General features: G+C 38.2%; 1 protein-coding gene across 1 annotated transcript in view; it reads left to right on the top strand.

Moving 5' to 3' along the window:
* Positions 1-15444, top strand: part of ZBTB10 (zinc finger and BTB domain containing 10) — a 31095-nt gene that overhangs the window by 1421 nt on the left and 14230 nt on the right. Inside the window, exon 2 of the mRNA XM_019725465.2 lies at positions 6295-7183. Coding sequence (XP_019581024.2) covers positions 6295-7183 — 889 coding nt within the window. The remainder of the gene's footprint in view (positions 1-6294; positions 7184-15444) is intronic.

Here is a 15444-nt window from a genome sequence, read left to right as displayed (position 1 = left end):
AATGAATTAAACAATTTCCTTAACCTTTGACGCTACTCCTTTCGGGAAAACATCCAGCAGAGAAAATTCTTTATATCTGGTCAGGATAATATGAAATATGAGAGCAGTATGTAAATGTGGTGGAAGCTACTTGCTTAACAGTCCTCTTGGGAAGAATTTTACTAAATTCATCTCCATTTAAACTTCTTGAATCTTCTTACCAAAGGCGTGCTTTGCGTAAATTATTGTAGCTTTGCTTAACTTGTTGTCCCTCTACCCAGATTTCTGTGCTGAGATTTTTATATAATCCCCACTTTTCAGTAAGTTGATTTGGACTGGTAGAGAACATATTTACCAAACTCCTTGAAATCATAAGTCCTTGGTTACAAAACAAGTAACCTGTACTTAGTTCTTGTTTTAATATTTCCACTCTAGAGATAGTAGTCTACCAGTTTGATAATCCCTTTTCAAGTCAAACAGATGTTGATCAGTTCTCCTTTAAAACAACCTGTGGTGGTGGATGGAATTCATTCTTTTGTATTCTAGCCAGTCATTGGTTTAGAAAGTCAACTTTCAGATATTGGTCCCCCTGTGTTTATTGGAGTGAGCTGGCTGTTCAGAATACTTATACTGGAGTTAATTAGGCGCTATCCAATAACCCCATCGCTCAGAAGTTTCTCAGAAGTTAAGGTTTAAACTTTAAAGCATAGGTTTCTTTTTCCCTGTGGACAATGGCAACAGTTCCTGCACAAATTTTAGTTGCCTAAACCCTTAGTAGGAAGGTCACTTAAAGATAGAAGGCCTAGAAAGGTTAAGTAAATTGTCCTGACTCTTAGAGTCCTTGGTGACATCCCAGACGAGAGCCTACATGGAATGCTGTCATGGAAAAAGAATGGGATTTGGAGTAAATCTGGGTTCAGATCTCGGCTCTCTGCAATTACTAGTTTTGTGAGCTTGGGCAATGGAGTGAGTAGTACTAACCTTTCCTTGTCTTCTGTGTGCCAAACACATTTACCTTACTCTGCAAAGTAATGATTTTGTTCTCACTTTACAGAAGAGGAGTCTGAGGCTAGAAAGGGTTAAGTAACAGTAACGTATCTCTGAAGTTATTTAGTCAGATGGTGGAGGTCAGGGACTTGTGAAAATGAAAGTGTACTTTGGGAAATAATGGTAGGTTGGTTATTTAGAAAAATTTTAAAAGACAATTAGAATGAATTTTCTTAATATACAGTGGACCAGTTACTCCTCTTATCAGCATAGACTCTCCCTGTAGGCAAATCTGAATGAGAATGCAAATTATAATTAGCTGCTTAGTGAACCTGAAATCAGAGGAAGGGGAATTAGTTGGATAACCTTATGATAGACTTAGTACAGTGTAAACTTCCCCTTAGGCATGTATCTGGATCAAGGAATTCATTCCTAGGTAAAACCTTTAATAAACTTGAACTCCAAATTATCCCTTCCCTTCCTTTTGCCCCCTTGAAACTCCATTTTTATAGATATAATCTGCAGCCCATCTTTCTCTTAGGATGTTCTCTCATTAGACTGAGGATAATACAATTTAGTTTGTAAGGCTATCTGTATTGGGTTTCCTTGATTGGGTTTTTGGATGTTTCCAGTATGAATTGATGCTAATCATTTCTGTTTTAATTCTGGCTAACTTTAGTTTGGGGTGTTGTTTTGCTGTTGTGTGTACGTTGACCGCAGGTACCACCTACATACACTTCTTTGTTAATGTGAGTGACAGGTTCAAGAACTGGCTGATTCCTGTGGGCGGCGTTCAGTCCTTTTTCCCATTGTCCTGCAGTCTTTGATGACCTGTAGGAGGCAGTATAGCACAGCCTGTAAGAGCATTCTTGGGCTTAAGGTGAGGGGGCCCTGACTTCTAATCCTCTGCTTGCTTGGCAGGCAAATGGGTTAAAACTCCTCGTCTCCTCAGGTATGCAACGCATATATGCCAGCACGTAATCACTTGGTAAATGATAACTATTATTTTTGTCATCGTGCTTATTTTCTTCACAGATAAGAATAACGATGTTTTCCTGTGGCCTGCTACCTCATGTCTCAGTGTTACCAATGTTGTCAGTTTTGAAGCCACTTTATCTCGTGGAATCACTGTTGATTCTAGAGAGCAAACCGGTTCTCCTTTTCATATCTTCAGAGACTTGAGCCATCTAGTTCTTTGCGCAGTCTGAGACTTTCTCACTATACATGCAGCTTTTCTCAGCTTCACAAAAAGTATCTTACTAGCTTTCTCCTGTCTTAAATACACTCAAGTGAGAGTTCTGGAGTTCTACAGGCAAGAATTCAGTTTGCGAGAGGAGTTTGGCCCAATCTTACTATGTCGCTAAGGGTTGCCTTTCTTTCTTACGCTTTCTGTAAGTAAGAAAAGTCCTTTTTCATCAATTCTACGGTGATGACCAAAACATTATAGCACCCACTTAAAAGTTTGATACTTTTGTGAATTAGATGATGTTGGCTGACTGCTCATGGGAGACTGTAAATAAGGTTAGAATCTGTTCTTAACCTTCTATTTCAGAGACCCCTGTATTCTTTGTAAGGGTGTGTGAGTGTAAGATGTAAGGGACAGCATGTAGTTGTTTAGAGTAACAGCTGACTATATCTTCATAGAATCACGTTTAATAATTAGCTCATACAGGATTTGACCATTTGGCCTAGAGTACTTTAAAATTGCTTTACTAACAGTGATTACCACTGTATCTTGGTTCAGATCACTTTCTATGCACGTGTGAACTATTCATAGCTTAAATCACACATTCTGTCAACTCGTGCCAGTTTACTAACCCTAAAACATGCACTTAGATGTATTATTGTTATCAATTTAGTTAACCTTTCCAGAAGGTAAATACTGAATTCAGATCGATGATCTGATTGAAATTACTAATTGGAATATGTGAGGTCAGCAACCAAAGCAAAGGTGAAACAGGTCTACCAGCCTTCTTTGCATTTGGCAAAAATAAGGTGCAAAGGTTTGTTGGTTTTAATAATTTAGGAAGTCTGAAAACCTTTCGCTAAGAAGGAGAAATATTAAAGTTAAACCTGTGGCCCATTAAATAACCATTTTGTAGAATGATACTTACATAGGTTCTGACATTCATTGTGTTTGGTATGCAGTCATTTCTTGAAAGAGGACTATAATTCTGGGTAGGGAAGTCAATACTAATTACTTGTTGATTTGTAGCAAAATAGCATTTTCTTATTTATGGATTGATTACAGATGAGCTCAGTTTGCGACTGGTTCTCTCTCCCACTCTCGCTCAGAAGGGGGTGAGACTGGGGGGTGGTCTAGATTTCTCTCTAAGTTGGTGGCATTATCTAGCTCTCCAAGCTTGAATGCTGAAGACCCTGTGATTCTTTTCTCCTGCCTCCACAATCTAGTTAATCACTCAGGTTCTGATCTTCCTTCCAGATGTTTTTCCAGACTCTGCCTCACCACTTCTCCCCCTATTACCATTATGTCTTCCCTCCTTAAGGTCCTTGTTTCTTGCAAGTATGTTGCATTATTAACAGTAGCTCCCCTCGTCACAGTATCTCCAGTCTTCATCCCCCAGTAGTAATCCTCCACTTGGCTGCCACAGTCATCTCTTCTATCTGCCAATCCAATCAGATCACTGCTTCTGGAGCCCTGTGAGGCACCTATAGCAGTACTTATCTTGTCGGGGATTCCAGTCTCCTTTGATCATCTGATGAAAGCTACAGACACTCCCTCAGAATGTTCATAAGTGCATATTTGCATATCTTGGGCTTGTTTTGGATCACCTTGAAGTTCTTTCATAAAGCTGCAGTTGTGAGGATACTGCAGACCATCTGGGTTCTTTTTCTCATGCTCTCTTGTTCTCTTAGAATGAGGGGCCTCCTTCATTGCCCCTCTTGCATCCTTTAAGGCCCTGATCAGATCTTTCCTCTAAAAATCATTCCCCTGCTCCGGAAAAAACAACACACACACACACACACACACGCACGCACGCACACACACACATGGATTTGATGCATTTCTTGTCTGCTCGCATAACACCCTTGGTATATTCTTCAGTACCTCAGGAGTCCTGCCCACTAGTGAAAACGTCAAATGGGAACTATACGTACTCATTTTGGGTCCAGTGTAGAATGTATCTAAACTAGACATTCACTTAATGCTTATTAAATAAATGAGTAAAGACAGGATTTTTCAAGCTTTTAGCAGCTTTTTCCTCTGTAAAGTGAAATATTTACTATTTTTTAGCATCTCGAAATAAATTTGAATATGTTACGAGGATTTTAACTACATGGAAAAGAATTCTAAGATTCTTTTCCAGATCTAAAATTAAAATTTTACTTATGGGCATCATCACAAATAGAACACTTGAAGGCTTTTCATTTTTATAGAATCTCCGGTGTAACAAATTGTCTTATTTTTGAAATCTGTCCATTTCCTTAAAATGTCCTTGCTTAGCCAGTTTCGACTAATGTCTGGGCTAAGCTGTGTTTTCCTTTTTGGGAAGGGAAATAGAAAAAGTTTTCCAACATTTGAAAAGACCAGTTCTGGAAATATTTAAACCTTTTCAACAGTGTATTTTACTTATCAGTGAGATCTCATGTTATCATGGAATGTTAAAGAAGGAACCAAATAGACCCATACTTGAGTTCTTACGGACCCACTTTTGAGTTTGTCTTTAGTAATAAGAATTTCTTAATTTACTTGGTTCATCAAATAATATTTGGCCATTTATTTTAGTGCTATGTGCTTATTTAGCTCTGTTTCACCCACATCCTCAAGAAATACTCCCCTTGGAGAGTACGTAGTCTCTTGATTTGCAAACCCTTCATTATGAAGGGTATGTTTAATAGGTGCTACCAGTTCAGTGCTCTAATCAGTAGTGAAAAAGAAATTGCTAGTGTCGCTTGTAAAAGCATGGGACATTACTGTTCTTGTACAATAATAATGAGAAAAAACAGCGGTTGGGTAGTTGTGCTTGATTTGTATAGTTTGTGTTAAAATAGAAGGGGCAAATATTTTGGTGGATAGGCTTTTGTCTGAGTTATTTTTAAAATTTAGGACATTTGGTCTGATAATGGCAGAGACTCTCAGAAATTGGGACTGGCCCAGAAAATTCAGAACACAGTGACCATAGCCTAAGATGACTGCTACAGTTAGACATAACCACCTCCTCCTTCAGGTGTTGGCCTGCTGGATGTATAAACTTTAAGTAGTTCTTGAAGTATAAATGCTAATTCGCTGCTTCTATAAACACTTCATGATGTGCTGCCGGATTTTTAAAACTTTAGTCTTAATTCAGGTCCTTAGTTTATATTTCCTTCCCCCCCGCTTCTTCGGCCTTCCCCCAACCCCCACTCCAGTTCAAGCCATTGTTTCTCAGTCTAGTTGTGTAGGACGCAGCTCCCTGGCCCGTGCTGGTATGATGAGCCTTGCGCTCCCCAGTCGTAGGCTCTCACCCGCTGCCGGACACGGTAGCCCAGGGCAGCACATGGTAGCCCACGGCTGCGCACGCTGACCTCCAGCTGCTCAGGCAGCTCAGCTCCAGGAAGAGCTGTTGCCTAAATCTTAGCTGTAGAGGGCGCAGCTCACCGGCCCATGTGGGAATCGAACCGGCGGCCTTGGCGTTAGGAGTACAGCGCTCTAACCATTTGGCCGGCCCAGTTTATACTTCAAAAGCATAGCATGCTACATGTTACTCTGTAAATTAAATCCCACTGATCCTCCTTCAGATGGGTTTGATTTTCCTTACAGTAATAGCAATGATTTGCACTGAGCTGTTCACTCCTTTTCTCTTCAGTATTTGAGACTGCACACTTCGTAATGATTACTGACATTAGTATACAGTTGGCTCTCTGCCTCCGCAGGTTCTGCATCCACGGATTCAAACAACTGCAGATTGAAAATATTCGAAAAAAAGTTATTCGAAAACAGTTACATTGTTGCCGACATGCAGTGTGGTTAGGCCTCCGGTGGTTGGGTCCCTACTGAACACGTACAGACTCTTGGCATTGTTCTATGTACCGAGCCTTCACGCGGTGTTAGAGATTATGAGTGATCTAGAGATGATTTAAAGTCCATGGAAGGATGTGCGTAGGTGACAGGCAGACACTCCTCCCCCATTTTACGGAAGGGACTTGAGCATCCGGGGATGTTGGGATCCACAGGGGCCCTGGAGCCCAGCCCCGAGGATACCGAAGGACAACTATATGATTAGTGCTTTTTAAAAAGTTAATTGATGATGGTAATATTTGTTTTTCTTATACTTTGAGGGCTTTAAAAAATAAAATTTAATATTAATGTTTTCCATCCAATTACAGGAATCAGAAATACCATCAGAAGAGGGGTACTGTGACTTTAATAGTAGGCCAAATGAGAACTCTTATTGCTATCAACTTCTTCGACAACTAAATGAACAGAGAAAGAAAGGTATTCTTTGTGATGTCAGCATTGTGGTGAGCGGAAAAATCTTTAAAGCTCATAAGAACATCCTGGTTGCAGGCAGCCGTTTCTTTAAGACTTTATATTGCTTTTCAAACAAAGAAAGCCCTAACCAAAACAATACTACCCATTTAGATATTGCTGCAGTTCAAGGTTTTTCAGTCATCTTGGACTTCCTGTATTCTGGTAACCTGGTGCTCACAAGCCAAAATGCCATTGAAGTGATGACAGTGGCCAGCTATCTTCAGATGAGTGAAGTTGTTCAAACTTGCCGAAATTTCATTAAAGATGCCTTAAATATAAGCATTAAATCCGAAGCTCCAGAGTCTGTAGTTGTGGACTATAATAATAGAAAACCAGTTAATAGAGATGGGCTGTCTTCATCACGGGATCAAAAAATTGCCAGTTTTTGGGCAACACGGAATCTTACCAATTTGGCAAGTAATGTAAAAATTGAAAATGATGGTTGTAATGTCGACGAGGGCCAAATAGAAAACTACCAAATGAATGACAGTAGTTGGGTCCAGGATGGTTCACCTGAATTGGCTGAAAATGAATCTCAAGGTCAAACAAAAGTGTTTATTTGGAATAATATGGGCTCCCAGGGAATTCAAGAAACTGGCAAAACAAGGAGGAAAAACCAAACTACAAAGAGATTTATTTATAATATACCACCTAATAATGAAGCAAATTTAGAAGATTGCTCAGTGATGCAACCACCTGCTGCCTATCCAGAAGAAGATCTGTCCTTCATTAAGGAAGAACCAGGTAAATAGTGTATATACAAAGGTATTTCCATTTTCATTCTAATTCTGGTTGGATTTAATTTTGCAGTCTACTTTTAAAGTTAGTTTTTTTCATTATAAAAGTAATACACATAAGTAATACTAAATTTGAATGCTTACAATAGGAGGTGCGGGAAAATTACTGAAGCTCATAATTTTTGTATCTTAAGTTTCTTTCTCGAGGCGTGAATATGTGGGTTTCTCACAGGCTGGGTTAATCATCAGGCCTTTGCCTGTATTATTGTGTCATGTGGGCTCCACTGCGTGTGTAGTTCCTTGACTTTCCTGATCTTTGGACTCTGCTCACCTTTTTTGCACCCAGTGCTGGGAAAGATAAAAAATCTTGGGTTGTAATAAATAGTTTGTCATTTCAGAACACTTTGGAGACCTAGTTAATATCCTTTACTCAATTTTTTTAGTGAATTAAACATTTGCAAGTGTTTCATAGAATTTTGCAAATGGTAATGGGATTATTCTAATGTTTAGGGCTACTGTTCTCACCATAAATGTTACAGAAGCTGGAATATTTTAAGTTTGTCTTACTATCACCTTATTTTCATTCTCATTTGCATTAGTTTAGAGAGAGGCCTCTGAGACCTTACTCTTCAGGGTATCCCCAAAGGAATATACGCGAGAATCTTAGCATACCTCATTTGTAGTGTGGGTTTTTAAAAAATGAGATGAGGGGTTTTTGGAGAATGTAAATAGACTTGACTTTAACTTGAATTGCCTGTGTCTGACTTAACTTCTTTTGAAGCAGCAGTCCAGTGGGTCTGAGGTTTTCCCATGCAGACCCCAGACTTGTCCACCACTCGCATATGTGATTTAATGCTTGTTTTGCCTCAAAGCTCTGTACCGTTCAGTGTCTGATTTCCATGATGGTGATCATCTGGGGATGGAGTACTTTCTGTTAAAAAGAATTACTGTTTTTATTTCCTTTTCCCCCTGGGAAAAGGGCAAAATGCCATAGTAATCCTGTGAGATGGTTCCTTTAGCTCTTTAGGTTTTGGTTTAGTTTTCATTGGTAGAAATTTTACTTACTTGAAAATCAACACGCGGGATCAAATATATGGTGATAGAAGGAGAACAGACTCTGGGTGGTGAACACACAATGGGATTTATAGATGATGTAATACAGAATTGTACACCTGAAATCTATGTAATTTTACTAACAATTGTCACCCCGATAAATAAATAAAAAAAATCAACATTCATGTATAATGTACACTGTTTACTGCTCTTTTCCCTCATACTTATCAAGATAAGTCTTTAGCAATAAAACCCTAGAGGCAGTTTCTTTAAAGTATTAAGGGTAGATTTTTCTTAGCAGTGCCTTATTTGGGCTTCTTTTTTTTTTCCCTTTGGTTTCTAAAGTTTATTAAAAATCAAAGACTAGAAAACGTTTACATAAAAATGTCAATTTTAGCTTCCACATTGTTGTCCACACTTACTTTGGCTTAATTTTTAATATAGAAGACTTTGAAGCGATTCTCAAAATTTCGAGTGACATTGTTTTTTTCTGCTGCATGGATTAACTGTTAATAGCATGGTGGGAACCCTATAGTGTTTTTTGAAATACATGTATGTACACACACAATTTAAGGAATAAGCAGAGTTTTCAGATAGTAGCTGATTGGCAAACTAATTAGAGGTAGTCCCTTCTTAAAAGTAACCCCACGTAAAACTGAGGGATTCAGAGAAAAGGCAAGCACTAATATTGACCCACAATGCATACTTGTAGAAAATACCATCACTGGTGATTATTTTAGCAAGCACCCCTAGCGAAGGTTAAGATTGTATCCATGGACTAGGTCTAGCATACATTGGTTTGTGATAGTCTGATACGCGCTCAGTCTCTCTCTCACATCTCTAAACGGTCATTATCACGTCATTGGTATCGCTTTGGTACCCAATGGACATTGCTTAACTCACCAATTCGGTTGTCAGTAACGTGTGCTACATTCCAGCCGTTTTTCAGAAGTTTTTAGTGCCTCTAAATAAAACTTCATTTAGTGGTAGAAAATGGTCTTTTATGGTTAGGACATAATGTGATATAGAGCCAGGGGTTGGCAAATTTTTACTATAAAGGGCCAAACAGTAGTAAGTATTTTTGGCTTTGGTGGTCATAAGGTCAGTTACTTAACTCTGCCGTTGTAGCCTGAAAGCCGTCATTGACAGTGTGTAAACAAGTGAATGGGGACGTGTGCCGAGAAACCTAACCCTCCTCGTGCAGCAGTGGGTGTTGGCATCACGTGGGACCTTCACGGACCCTGATGTTTGGGTCTCTCCATTAGGGATTCCCATTTAATTGGTCTGGGATGTGGCTAGTTTGGTGGGATTTTTATAAGCCTACAGGTAATTATACTGTGACCCAAGGTTGAGATCCACTTAGATATCAAGGAAAGAACCCAGAAAGAGTCAGGATTTGGAAATGAGGTCTTCCACGTACCCACTATGCGACTACCATCAAATTAAATTAACACTTGCCCTCAGTTTCTGCCTCTTTAAAACATGGTATAATAGGATTATTATGCAAATTAAATGACAACTATAAAAGCAAGCACAGCAACTGTCACAGTCATCTTAACCCCCCTTAAAGTTGGGAGACTGCTGAGGTTACTTAAAACCAAATTCTACATAAATGCTTTTATAAGTTCATCTTGACCTTTTGTTTAAATACTTAGAAAGGATCCTTTTTAAGGCAGCCTGTTCCAGTATAGGATGACTGATTATAGGAAGTTATTTTACATTGAGCCAAAATTTACTTCTCTTTAACTTCCTAATTCTGCCGTTAATTCCAATCGCTCGAATCTGCCTGGTAACCCTTCAGGTATTAGACATTTAAAACATTTCCCTCAAGTCTCCTTCTAGGCTACGTGCTATTCCTCCTGCCTTGTGAATTTTTCCAGTCACAGACATGGCTTGTTTCACCTTGAAATTTTGGTAGACAGAATAGACTACAGCTCTCCAAGCAAGTTGTGACCAATACAGAATACAGTGGGTCAGTGTTCACCAAGGGTAAGGCCTTTCTCAAGGTCATTCAGCTAGTAAATAATAGAGGCAGGTTGTATGTTTTATTAAGACTGTCTCACATTAAGACCTTGGAATTAATAAACTAGTAGACCCAGCCTTTTAAAAAACTAGTCCCTTTTAAAACTTCAAACATTTTAATAAACCCCACATCATTTTAATTTCCATTTATTGAGGAAATAGTGAAAACTCAGTGAAATAAATGCTTTTAAATGAGCTCAAAGTTCTGTACCTATACGTCTGGATAGTCCACTTGAGTTTCACTCAGTCTCCAAGCAGTGCTTGGACTTGTGGGTCTCTTGTAGAAACTGACTTCCCCGGGTCTTAAGCCTACAGTTTGTAAACCACAGTTCTGAATAATGCTGTCTTTTTGCTACATAATGTTGAAGCTGCTGTTTGGATGCCTCAAAGAAATGTAAGATATTGAGATAAGATTACTCATAAATAGCAGGGATTTTATTCAGATGCTATTTAATCTTAAACTATCATCTGTTATTTGACTCACTACTGGGATTCGCTTTGAATCATTTTTGATGGATGAGGATACTTGAAAGTAAAACTCAAGAAAGCTTAAAAACTTCTGTCCTTCTTACTGTTTTATTGGAGTTTATAGGATAATTAAAACCAGGAAAAACTAAATTCTGGGTAATATAGGAAAAAAGGTATCAGTTGCTCTGATGATGTAAAAATTTCAAATCCTTGTCTTGTTGATTCACAACCAGAAAACAAATTTCAGGCAAACAAAGTAGATAAACGTAAGGCTAGAAATTAAATTATAGGAATAATTTATGCCTAATTTTTTTCAAAGTGTATTCATAAGTTGTCACTTTTAATCAGCACAAAATCAGATGTGAATCCCATTTTTGGTCTTTTGATGCTCTGGGCTCATGGAACATGTTTTTCTGAATCTAGATTTTATATTTATACCCGTCACACTAGCAAGTTGTATGCATTATAAACAACTGTAATCTACACGTATATGTACATTTTGTGTATGCATACATGCCTCATTTTGAACTAAGATTTTGAAATGACCAACAAGAAACAAATTAGCAAAGCAAATAAAATTTAAGTTCATTATGCTAGTCAAGGGTGTTAACATGGGTGCCCTAATTAAGCTTCTAATTGGCTCTAAGATACAGGCATACTTGGGAGATATTGTGGGTTAGGTTCCAGAGCACCTCAAAAAAGCAAGTCGTAATCTTTTTGGTGGTGGAGGGTCTTGCCTTCCTTTTGTAAAAAAACAAAAAACATGCAATACCTGTCATGCAATTCAAAAAAAAAAAATCTAAGTGCAATAAAATGAGGTACGTACTAAGCAACAGCTTTTTTCTTTATTACTATATTTTTAGAATAGTTTTAGATTTACAGAAAAATTGGGCAGAACATAGAGTTCCTATATGCCTCCCCTCCCCTGCACCCAGTTTTCCCTATTTTTTTTTTTAACAAACTTTAAAAAAAACAGTTTTGTTGTTACATCACCCCTCCCCCACCTCAGTTTTCCTTATTAATATCTTTTGTTAGTGTGGTACATTTAATGTACCAGTATTGATAAATTATTATAATATGTTGCCCACTTTAGTTTACTTAAGCTCTTTGTGTTGTACAGGTCTGGGTTTTGACAAACACATAACGTCATGTATCTGCTATTACAGTATCAGAGAATAATTTCACTGTGCTGAGAGTCCCTGTTGCACCTAGTCCTTCCCTCCCTCCCTGTCCTCAGTCTCCTGACAGCTACTGGTGTTTTTATGTCTCTATAGTTCTGTCTTTTCTAACATGTCATGTAGTCTAAGCAGCTTCTTTCAAAAGGAGGAAATATACCAGTTCTGCAGGATGACAGACTTTTCTGGTACTGAGTTCTGAATGGAGGAATTCCTGTGTGGTTTTGTATCGTTGACACCAAATAGTATAATGGACAATTTCCTCAAAAGCATTCTCTAGTAAATGCAGCAGTAGATTATATAATTGATTTTTATCTTTAATAAGAGCTGATATAATTCTGTACTGATGATTGAATTTTTTCTTAGTGCCGTACAAATATTCAGGTGCAATGTGGTTTTACCTGATCAAAGAATACAGAGTTAATCTATAAGTTCCTTTTTTTCATCTATACTTCTGATGGGAAAACAGCTTTATAGCATTTGGAAATTTTTATTAATCCTTTCAAGTAGAGTTGAAACCAGGTTTAAGCTTTACATTTTCAATTTTTACAATTTCCTTTTGGCGAAAAAGCATATAATTGGAGTATTTAGTAAACAAATCTGAGAAAAGTGCTCGAACTAAATATCTTTATGATATCCTAATGAGGTACATATTTGAAATAATGAATTATTACTTCTAATTACAGTAAACTCAGTAGTTATCTACTGTGTTTTTGAGTCGTAGTTGATATTTGGCGTGACTTCTGTATGTTGCAGAATCTTGAAATGCTTTCTAAATTTTTAAAATTATGAAACGTTTTTATAATTGAAAATTGGCCATCTGATTTGAGACTTCTGTTATTTTGCCCATGCCATATATGTTTACGGTATGAACTATTTAAAATATGTTTAAAAGCCATGGAGCTTGGGCTTTGGACTCAGTGCTTTCACTTAACTAGCCTGAGTGTATCCTGCAGGATGTCTCTAATGGGATGGAACCTGGAAAGTGGTAAAGCTGTAAAAACTACGCAAAGCTTTTTCTTAATCATTTTAGTAACAAAGCCTGATACTCAGCAGGAAAATCAACTCTTTATATTCTTAACTTCTTTAAATGTGAACACCTATATATATGTTTTGTTGCAGAAATACTGTTTTGATTACAGGATCCTGCTCTAGACCCCGCAGGAGGGTTGTAGTTATTACTTTTGTAAGTTTGAAGATTTCTGCATTCTGCGTCTTACTAACCCAAATGTTTCAGAAAACAGATTATGGGCCTGGATCCTGGGTTAGTTTTTTTATGTTAGAAGATTCCAGGAGTTCCGTTCTACCTTTCAGGCATCCTGTTGGTTGAGTATGTTATAAAGGATGAGCTACAAATGATAATATTAAGTCATTTTTCAATTTTTTTTTCACAAACAGATATTAAATGGTCATTTAAAGGCCTGATGCTCATTTAATAATATAAATGTCCATCAGGAGTTATTGGGCTATAAAATATATTAATACTAAGAATCTTCATTATTTAATCTTATGATGATCGTGGGCAACTATATGGTAGTTAGAATATTCTGGCATCTGTTTTTTGCTTGTCCTTCATTTTTGCTCTGACTATGTTCCTTTCCTTCCCTGTCTGCCTTATTTGACCCAAGAGCTGGCTGTACTGATGACTGATTCCCTACCTGTAAGTTAGAACCCTAAGGAAACAGGTCTGTGTGGCCAGGCCGCCGCTGGCTGCGGCAGAAGCCTGGTGTGGGTCAGTTAGGAAAGCATTTCTGTGATTTCTGCCTTGCTGAGGGCATTCAGTTATTGTTAAACCCCAAGTGTCAAACCCTGAGAGTTTTGTAAAACAGAATTTTTGACTTCTGACACAGCTTTAATATTCTGGGATGACCAGAGTGTCTTAAGTTTTCATTCAGAGCTTTACTCTCCAGAAAGTTATGTTATAACCAAATACTACTTTTCTGGGACTCAAATAGCTTTCTACATCATGATAGAAGAGGAAATTTGATGATAGAAATTGTTAAACCCCAAGAAACTAAGCCACATGTCAGATGCTGTTGACGTCTAGATTGAGAAGAGTCCCTCACCTGGCACTTGTTCACAGTAGGATGGCTGTGGGGCCCAGTGCAGTGTGTGTGACACATGTTCAAGGAAGAATGTGGCGGAGGTGCGTGGGGGAAGCTTCATCGAGAAGGCAGGCAGAGAGCTCTTGTGTTGTGTAGGAGTTTGCCGGGGAAAGGAGGAGGGCATTCGCTGACTGCAAGGTGACAGGAGGTGGGATAAGTGGGTCACGGAATAGAGGGGAAATGAGGTTGGGTGACTAGGTTAGGGCCAGGCTGTGGTTCTCTTTGACATGGTGATGTATTGTGAATTTCATTTTACAGATTCTGAGACCATGAGAGTTTTTCACTAGAGTTTTGATCTGTTTCTATTTGCTTTTGGCACACCAACTGGAGCGTGTCCATGGATCGGAGCGGTGAGGGACCTGGGCAGACCTTTAAGGCCCAGTCATGGCGGAAACAGCAGAACAGTGCAGTCTATCTAGGATGGGGTAGTCACTGTGAGTCCACAAGTGTGGGGTTGAAGGGAACTGTTGAGCCTCAAGGCTGCTACAGGAACTGTCAAGGGTGCTTATATAATTGGCAACTGAGTTTACTGTCCACTGAAAGGGGAAAAAATTTGACCACAATGAATAAAGAGAAAATAATCTATACCTGTTTATTAAAACATTTTTTTCCATTGCTTGTTAAAGTTTTTACAACCCCTGAACAAGATGTCATGTTTTAAAAGTGCAGTAGTACATGGTTAATCAGAATTATATAAAAAAAAAAAAGAATTCCAAGGAGGAGGTTGCTTTAAAGATAGATCAAAGTGTATTACTGTGAAGAACAATGATAGCTGAAATCTAGGTTCCCTTAAGATTTTAGAGGTGGTTTATTAAATAAAGAGAAGGTTAATAAAGTGAGTGCTGGTTTAGCACAGAGTATAAGTAGGATTTATTTTTGTTCATGTGGCAGAAAAGTATATCAAGTATCACTGGGAAATTAAGTTGAAGATGGGTATACTTCTGCACGTTCACTTCCAGCACTGCAAACTCCCCTTTTTGCGATTGCCTGCTGTGGGCCAGGCCCCCAGGTTTGGTGCTGAGATCCGGAGGCAGTGTGATACAGTTCATAAAATACTGTAACACTCTGCCTCTAGCTTACCATAGCTTCCTCATAAAGCTGAGGATTAGACTATTCTTACACTTACATAAATACTCTCATATAGTAAAGTTAGAATGAGATAGCATTTACAAAAGGATCTACTGTCTGATGCATAAAAATCCATGTCTGATGTGTCTTTTGGGGAGGGGGTCTGCTATTACCTGTTTATGGGAGAAAGACATTTGAAAATAGAAGAAATTATTAATGACTTATCATTTAGCTCTGATCATTTGAATGGTATTACATAGCACACAATACCTGCTACGTTCAGAAAGAGCTGTTATCTTGTGAAACTAATGTTTTAATAGCTCTTCAAAAAGGTCTGTTTGTAGAGATATCTTAGCCCTTTTTGCTAAATAAAGTGA

This window comes from Rhinolophus sinicus, linkage group LG14 (assembly GCF_036562045.2).
Source record: "Rhinolophus sinicus isolate RSC01 linkage group LG14, ASM3656204v1, whole genome shotgun sequence".
Classification (NCBI taxonomy): domain Eukaryota; kingdom Metazoa; phylum Chordata; class Mammalia; order Chiroptera; family Rhinolophidae; genus Rhinolophus; species Rhinolophus sinicus.
Note: the sequence above shows the minus strand (reverse complement) of the source record. Positions and strands in the feature narration are given on the sequence as shown.